Here is an 8932-nt window from a genome sequence, read left to right on the forward strand (position 1 = left end):
CTGGACAAGCGCCAAAGTCACAGCAGTCCAGCACTAATAGGCAAAATATTCCTTACAGGCAAAAACCTTTGCTAACTTTGTGTAAATGCCCTCATTTTTCAAGAGTGAAGCAAGAATTATTAGGCTTTTTTGTCTGCCAATGCAAAACAGATCTGAAATGACTTTTTTTGTATTATTTTTGGAATAACCTCCTTTCCCAGTAATGCAAATATTACTCAAGCTGAAACAAGCAGTTCCAGAGATCATTTTTATCTGCCTTCAGCTTCACATGCAGTATTCTGCTTACTACACTGCCACCTAGTGATGCTATCGCCCCACTACCAGATCCTCTCAGGGGTAAACAGTGAGATCTTTTGTCTTCAAAGACAGGAATTGCAGTCAAATTGAAATGACAGTTAAATAATAAGACGAAAGCCAAAAATACACAACAATATATCCATGTCTTTTATTATCACTGTCTCAGGATGAACAAAGTACTGATGTTGCAATCTCCACATAAAGAGGGACCACAGAAAGTAACGTCACTTTGGCTACAGTAAAGTGGTAGAACTTACACAGTGCAAAAATGCTTCACTAAGAGCCTAAAATGGTACATTATTTTACACTGTTTACTACACTTTTGATATACTGAGGTGGTCGGGACTCGCGGGACGTCCTCGTATGAAAATGTGAAAGTCATGCGTGTCACACTTAAGTGCTGCCGGTGGCCTATGTGGCTAGATGAAGCACAGAGGTTGCTGAAGCGTTGAGAGGGAGCAGTGCTGCGGATTCGTTTACAGGCTACATCATTTGTAGAAAATTACATTTTACAGCATGGCAGTGCTATCGGTCACATATTATGTGTATGTTTTTATTTCAGAGGGTGAATTATATTTTATCCCCTCGTTTTTCTTCTTTTCTTTTTTTGCAGTTGTAAAGGTAGAAGGATGTGATGTGATACCAAAGAAATCGCTTATTCAAGCAAGAAGAACAAGAAGTGAGGTTGCCTTCAGCTCTATAGGCACTCATTTTTCCGCATGCTATGTCTTAACATGCCTCTGATGGCTGTATATATATTATATTATATATATATATATATATATGTATTTTTTTTAAACTACTGATGTCTGATAGCTCAAGGATGTAGAAAAAGTTACAAGGTTTTAAGAGCCCTATGAGAGCTTGAGTGGTTCATGAGGTTATGCTGTTTCTGTAGCATGCGAAAGCTTGATGTAGCCTATAGGATACTGCCCTGCTGCTACTGCTGCAGGGTGTGCTCCTGCTGTCTCGCTTTGATGCTGAGGCACGTAGCTGAATCTGCCTTGTCAATACACGCACTGAATGCGTGACCATAAGCAGCCAAGCAGAGCCGGCCCGGGTGCTCCACGGGGATTTGAGGCTGCGCTAAGTTTCGACACAGCCTTCCTTAAACTGTCTTCCCAGCTCCTCTTGAGCATGAATGCGGAGGTGTGATAAAAAGTACTTACGCTTTTTAGTTGGTTCTTAAAGACTCACTCCCTTTAAGCTCCCGGTAAACTAAAACAAACACTCGGAGAAAGGCCCAAATTTGGATTAACATGTGACTCGCGTCCACACTTAAGCATTCAACATTAATCTGTGGCTGTGCCAGATTTTACCCCTCTTTAAATTAATCCAACTCAGACTCCCTGAGCAGCAGAGACGAATGCATTTTTAACGGAGATCATTTCAGTCTCACTCATGTGAGAGGCAAGCGTTACCTCCTGTTTTAAACATCTGAAGGTTGTGCGTGCATTTCCAGCACACTTTGTCCATGTTTGGATTTGGTATTAAGTAGCTTCCTTTCACTTGACCTTTTTTCTTTTGCTTGTCAATCCTTTCTGATTCAAACTGATTGACATCAGAGGGAACAATCTTCCAACACTTGCTAATGACATGTGATCCCACCCTCAAATCTGACTGGACATTGCAGTTTTTGTTTCTTTTTTAACGTGTAACTTTTTTGGTTTGGATTTTGCCCTTTTTTTGCAACACGTCATACAAAGTTGATCAGTGCGGACGGAATAAAGATTTACAGAGATTAGCAGCAGCTGACTTCTGTGGACATGCTCGCAGGCTCGGGGTGTGTTTTTGAGCTCAGGTCGCTCGAAGCAGAACATCTCTTCTCCTGTTTGGCATGAGGAGCTCGTCTTAAACGTCTCACTCTCCAGACCTACTCATCTGAACCCTTTGTTGTCTCTGAAACTCTCGAGAGTTAGAGAGGGATATCTCAATGAGGTTTTAGTTTTATGAGGTGATGTTCATGCCCCGTTAAAAAGCTCACAAGGAGGAAAAAGACCTTTCCCTTTAGTCTGATTGTGTCACTGTAGCTGGCATCCCCGGCAGTCGTCCTCTGGTTCGGTGTTGTCAGAGGAGTAGGAGCTCTCCTCGCTCACTGTCAAATGCAACATTATTTTATTAGTGTGCATAATTTTCATAAGCAGATCAGCTGTGTACAAATGTGTTTTCAACTGCAACATGAGACAAAAACCATTGAACATTAGTTATCGTTGCAAAATATATACAAAAAAAGGACTTACACCACTCTGTCTGTATGGGGAGGAAGGCCTTGTCGCCGTTCTCTCTGATCATCTCTTCAATCTTATCCAGCAGGACCGACACACTCCTGTCTTTGCCAGGTGTCTTACTGTCCAGTACATGGTAATAGTTACCACAGTATTCCAGCAGTCTTTGCAACTCGCGTCCGCCTCTGAGGATGTGCTCCTCAATGGGCGTGCGTCCCAGCCAGTCACCACAGCTGAACAGCACCATGGTGTGGAGGCAAGCGCTGTCGCCAAACAGAGTCTCTATGTGCGCCACAAGCGTTCGCCGCTTCCTGGCGGTGAGGGATGAGACGACGGGCAGGACCAGCAGCAGGGTGTGGGGTCCGGGTCGCAGGAGGGCAGCCCCGCGCTGGGACTCCTGGCGGATTCGCTTAGGGGTTCGCCTCACCGAGAACCAGTCCCAGCCCGGCGTGTCTACAATAGTGATCCGACGACCGGATACGAGCGCCTGCCGCCTGAGGCACAGCTCTGTCTCTTGGCCCGATTCAAAGTAGCGGCGGCCCAGGATGCAGTTCCCCACCGAGCTCTTTCCAACACCCTTCCAACCCAGCAACAGCAACCTCAGTTCTAAACAGAATGACGAGGACAGGATTAGAAATAGAAGAGTAGTCAGATAAACAGAGCGGAGAGAATGAAAACACTCTGAATAAAAAGCCAAGCTAGCTCATCAGGAATGAGTAAGCAATTTGCTCCAACACCATTTCGTGGGGTGGGGTGGGGGTGGTGGTGGTGGGGGTTGTTTTCCCCAGGGTAGAATCGTGACACATGTGAATTCAACTCTCCTTCACCACATGACTCACTCAATTACACACTTCAGCACACACAAACGCTCATACCTCTGGGAGGTCCTCCGATCATCTGCTCCCTCTGTCGAGCGTGCTCCTCCATCCTCATCCTTTCTTCCTCCAGAGCTCTCCGGGCCTGTTCTTCTTCCAGTAAAATCAGCTCATTCACCTCAAAGTACCATCCTGCATGAAAGCACCGATAAATTATTCGCCGAACTGTTGTGTGTCAGCTCTTTAACACAACTGGAGTATTAATCATGAGCTAGAGAAGCACGTGTAGTGTAATTATTTACTGTGTCACAGCTCTAAATGTTTAAAAAAGTATTATTTTCAGTTAATCACCTACCTCTGTTTAACTGAAAATAGTATCATAAAAACAAGAATACACAAATATTTTAGAAATCTGTCAAAAAGCTGATGGTCCAGTGTAACGTTTATGCCACAGCTGTCACAAAGTAACATCACTCGTACTTATAAACAAATATTTTTTATGTCTCTGTAATAGTTCATGCACCAGTACATGCCTGCTCTTTTATCTGAATATTTTTAAAACCAAAATATAATTTTAGTTGCTATCCATACATTTTCAAATGTACTGTTTTACAAAAAAGCATCTTTTAAAAATTATTTACATACCAAATGACAGTTATTTACTTGCATTTTATCAAGAAAGCTGTATAATGCAAAAATAAATCACTTAATAGGCAGCAGGTCAATAACAGATTGCCACCACTCTGTGAGACAAATAAGAGCAATGTAAAACTTTTGAGAATTTGATGATTTTATCATCTATGGTGCACAATGTAATTAAAAGATTTAGAGGATCCAGACACGTTTGTACAGAAGGGATAATACCCCAAACCAGTGCTGTATTGTGATTCTGTATTATCCCCTCACTCCCAGCTGGTCACAGCAGATGGCTGCCCCTCCCTGAGCCTGGTTGCACTGGAGGTTAAAAGGGAGTTTTTCCTTCCCACTGTCACCAACTGCTTGTCTGCTTCTCTGTATTATTGTTGGGTCTTTACCTTAAAATATAAAGCACCCTGATGCAACTATAAATGTGATTTGGCATTATATAAATAAAACTGGATTGAACTATTGCCTGTGATCTCAGTTTATCGCTACATCCACATGTCTAAATTAAACTAACTTAAAAATAAGTATTCCCCTGTTTGAACTATCAGGGTTTGAAATGATGTAGACTGCATTTGCTGGGCTAAAGTGAAGAGGGACCGTAGAGCTTACTATCAGAACACATTAAATAAACAAGCATGAGTGAGGAGGGGGGAATATTAATGCACATTGCACATCTGGCTCTGTTACGATTATATCCAGGGTTTGAAGCCACATATAAAGCCATTCAAGTCTTTTCATGGGAAGTCCATGTTTAATTTCAGCAACATGCCAGGATGCTGCTGGCAGAGACCGATGTTCAATGAACCCGACTGCAGTTCTGACCGCAAACATTTGTGGTATTGTGCACAAAATACAACAAAGGAAAGTCTGAACAATAAAACGACGGCAGTTCCTTCCTCAGTTCACAAACATTAACACCACAGGATGCTGGTGAAATAATCTGTGTCGTCTTTTATTTGTGTTGCTGGCTTCAACATTAATATAAATTCTTGAAAAAACAAAACATAAATGTGTTTCATTTCCAGCATTTGAGATGTTTCCGGACTGTTTTTAATCAAAACTAGAATTAAAACGCTTCTCAGCTCAAGAATGTCTTTACATGGTCTTTACTTTAATAAATCCAGCCAAACCTTGGTTGTCAGTGATCATTTCCTCCACTTTTTCCATCAGCTCGGGTACTTGTGTGTTTTCTTCTGTTTCTTTTCGAGTGTTATCAAAGGCGTGGTACCTGCAGGGGGGGAAACCAGCTTTAAAAGGGGCATGACATTAGATTTATTTAGAACTACATAACAACTGCAGCATACAGTTTCATTTTGCCCTGAAAGAAACTTTCCACAGTTTTCAAAAATGTCAGAATTGTTGTCTTGCTGACGGCATTGCTGTTGGTTGGTGACAAAACTGAACTGAAAATCAGGAACCTTTAGATCTTGAACCTTACATTCACTATAAGCTAAGCAGTCTCTGGTGCTGCCAGTTTGATGTTTAACACCAACTAAGCAATCCAGTGTGAACAGATGCAGACGTTTTAGCATGGCACTCTTCTATGTGGAGAGTTAAGCATTCTTCCTGCTTAAAAACTCCCTGCATTATCGAAAAATCCACCCTGAAGCTTCATACACTCAGTTTTATTCTTATTGAAGCTTGCAGCCAAGCTAACTAAAGTGATACTGCTGGAGATGTTATCAGATTTTGCACAATTGTTTTTTCCATAGGCAGGATGTTCAGTGTAAATCAGGTTTGAAGCATAACAGCTGCAGCTGTTTCCCTTTAGGTTATCTATCAAACTCCTGCTGCACAGTCTAAACACTCAGTACTTCTTCATGATTTGTTTTTTGCTTACACAGAGCTGTAAAAAAAAACCTTACAAGGACAAATGTACAGGTATGTGATGTTCCTCTGATTGGAGTATCTTTTGAGAAACTAGAGGAGACACTGAGAAAAACAGGAAGATAGTAAACTGACGTAATACCTGCTTCCACATCTTTCCACCAGCCACTGCAGAGCCTCTCCAGTGTTTGCTATGTGCTCCTCAATAAACACCCCCTTGGGCAGCTTGTCTATCCCGGTGAACAGGACCATGGAGTACCTCCAAGTTCCTCCCCCGAGGGCGCCGAGCTGCTCCTCCGCAGCCCTCCGCTCAGTCTCGGTGAAGGGCTGGGTGACCGACACCACCAGAAGGATAGCGTGTGGTCCGGGAGGGCAGAGAATGGCCCCCATGCACGGGCCCTCGCTGTCCAGGCTCGGCGGCGGTCGGGGCGGGCTGTCTGACTCGGCCCCTGCGTTGTCGTTGTTGTCAGCTTCTGCGTCGTCATCCGGGTCGGCGGGGATGGCCCACGGCGGGGTGTCGACCACGGTGACGCGGCGGCCGTAGATCTCAGTGTGGCCCACGTTGCTGTGTGTAGTCTCCGCCCCACCATCAAAGACTTCATCTCCCAGGATGGTGTTGGCAGTGGAGGTCTTACCGGACCGTGGACCCCCGAGGAGCAGCAATCTGCGCTCTGGGGGATGGCGGCCCCGGGGGTCTCCTGGTGTGACACAGCAACATCAGAACTGTGCTCCTCTACTCAATTTGACCACTCAAAGCGCTTTCTTACAACCCATTCACACACACAAGTGCTTTTTTTTATAACCGTACATTCACACACACACAGGTCGTTTCATATGTAAAAGAGAATTTTACCAAAGTGCTTAAAATACTTTTGTAAATTACCTTTTTTTCTTAAAGAAATCTATCAAATCATGTGTAATTTTCATTGCAATATGAATTGCATTTAAATTAAAAGGGGATGGAAGTGAAAGCTCTGGCGCTGTGATGTCTCTCTCGCGTTCTCGGAAAGTCTGAACTCCCGTGTGAACTTACGAAATACAGACTATCAAGTACGGACTAGTGTACTTGATTATTGAGAAACAGCCATAATCTGATGGATGCATCAGAGGCAACTTGGGGTTCATCTTGCCCGAAGAAGAAGGAGCCAGGGATCAAACCTAGGTAGAGGTACATACTTTTAACACTCTGTCTGAATAGATTTTGGTTCTTTATCTGTCTAAACCTGCTGTTCAGTCTTACTACTGTGTTTTGGAGATGACTGCACCTCTGCATCCTTCACAGTGCAATGCAATTCTACATTCCCCCCTTCTTTCCTGGCCTCCCTCCTTCCATTCCCTCTCTGCTCTCTTCTTATCTGCTACCTTATACCTCGCCTCTTTCCCTGGCTCCAGGTTCATTTGCATCTCTGTCCCTCTTTGGCTGATCTCCCAGCATCCCTCGCCTTTTCATCTGTCCTCAGATTTCAGAAAAACAGTGGCAGACACACAACTCCATCATGTGAACAAAAACATGACGCACTCTGAGTTTTGATTCTCCTTTTTTTCAAAGGCATCAGAGAAGTATTTGAACACCCAGAAGATGCTCAGAGGAGTGATGCGTGCTCCGTGAGGAGGAGGAGGTGGAGGAGAGGATGAGATGCAGAGAGTTTATTGATTGATGATGCTCACTGACTTTTCATGTATGCCACCAATCACAGAAGTTGACACGAGCAACAGTTTCCCCCTTCAGCCGACGTTTGAAAAAGGATGCTGCTGTTAAAGTAAAGGTGATGATGTCGAGCTCGCTGTGAGGTGTCCGGCAAAAGATTAAAAAGCCACTTACCGGTGTCAGAGGCAGAGGACACAGCAGCCATCTTGTGTGTAGAACCTCTGGCTTCCTCCTCCTCAGCCCCCCTCCTCCGTCTCCGTCTCACCTCCACGGTGCCTTCCTTTTTCGTGCCTCTTCAGAAAGCCACGGATGCAGAGCTCAAATGCTTCCCAGCTCTCGCTTTCACTCTAACCCTCATTCTGCTGCAGTGTAGTCACTCTATCTTCAGTTTCCTCCGCCTGCCTCTTCCTCTCTTCATTTCCTCATACTTAAACCTCTCCCTTCCTTCCTTTTTTTGTAATCTGCTTTCTTTCACACCCCCTTCACCTCACCGTGGCTCTTCCTAGTCTTTTCCTTTATGGATACATACATATATATCCCCTCCGCTCCCAGTCCTCGTCCCCTTCCAGTGCTCCTTTCTTTTGTCTTCTTTATCTGTCCGAGCTGAGGGGAAAGATTGTGCAATGCAGGAGACTAGAAGCCAAATCCACCCCTTCAGCAGCTGCTCCAATAAGATGTCTGTTCATTTTTTTGAGGGAAAACAGAGGAAGCTGTGCCTCCCACTCGCTTGTATCAGACAACAGCAGCAGCAGCAGCGGCAGCAACAGCAGTGTGGCACTGTATGCAGACTGCAGTCAGGTGGACAGACAGAAAGATGGATAGACAGAGAGAGAGAGTCAGTACTTTGTGCTCGGCTTACAGCTGGATGTGTTCCCCAGATGTTGCATCATGCATGAACACAGCTATTTATAATAGATATGATGCCTCTAGACATGAGAGTATTGTGCAAGGCAGGAAGGGGATTTATGCTGCATGAATACATTTAAATATTGATACAAGAAACGGCTTACATAATAAGTAAGAGCTTCTATAAATAGCAGATGACTGTAAGACGCTGTCCGATCGCTTTGGAGTCAAATCTTCGCAGCCTTAGTGTGGATACTGCCTCAGGAATACAACACGTTTAGCAGAAAGTCATCCTGAATGTCTGAGCTCATCCTTGGCTCCTTACCAGTTGAATTATGTCCGCTATATGGGGAGGTATGTTCAGGGAACCTAGGGAAATCACGGCAGTCAGAAGGTTAAAAAAGAAGCAACATTTGCTGTGTAGATTTTAAAGACGTGGGTGACAGTGCTAATGTGACTCCAAACTCTTCGCTGACGTATTCGTGTTTATTGCAGCGATCATAACATGTTTTAAACGTTTTGTTGACGTCATTTCATGTATCGAGGCAAAGTTAGCGCTTCGACGTCCCAGCGTTTTTGAAGTCTTCCGTAAGTCACGTCACACATTAAAAAAAAAACTGGACACCTTC

At 44.2% G+C, this 8932-nt stretch overlaps 1 protein-coding gene across 1 annotated transcript; it reads right to left on the reverse strand.

Moving 5' to 3' along the window:
- Nucleotides 1-421: 421 nt before the first annotated feature.
- Nucleotides 422-8650, reverse strand: si:dkey-110g7.8 (GTPase IMAP family member 8). The gene is made up of 7 exons (XM_005468351.4): nt 8468-8650; nt 7632-8245; nt 5952-6507; nt 5113-5210; nt 3398-3529; nt 2538-3128; nt 422-2392 (listed from the first exon to the last, which is right to left on the reverse strand). Exons 2-7 carry the CDS (start codon nt 7660-7662, stop codon nt 2319-2321), a joined length of 1482 nt encoding a protein of 493 aa, XP_005468408.1. The 5' UTR covers nt 7663-8245; nt 8468-8650; the 3' UTR covers nt 422-2318.
- Nucleotides 8651-8932: the final 282 nt, after the last annotated feature.

This window comes from Oreochromis niloticus, linkage group LG4 (genome assembly GCF_001858045.2).
Source record: "Oreochromis niloticus isolate F11D_XX linkage group LG4, O_niloticus_UMD_NMBU, whole genome shotgun sequence".
In the NCBI taxonomy this organism is placed as follows: Eukaryota; Metazoa; Chordata; class Actinopteri; order Cichliformes; family Cichlidae; genus Oreochromis; species Oreochromis niloticus.

Coding starts and splice junctions, on each gene's coding strand:
- si:dkey-110g7.8 (XM_005468351.4), bottom strand. CDS start 7,662: ATGGCTGCTGTGTCCTCTGCCTCTGACACCG. Junction 5,211..5,951: donor GTGGAAAGATGTGGAAGCAG/GTATTACGTCAG, acceptor CCCCCCCTGCAG/GTACCACGCCTTTGATAACA. Junction 3,530..5,112: donor AATGATCACTGACAACCAAG/GTTTGGCTGGAT, acceptor GCTTTCATGCAG/GATGGTACTTTGAGGTGAAT.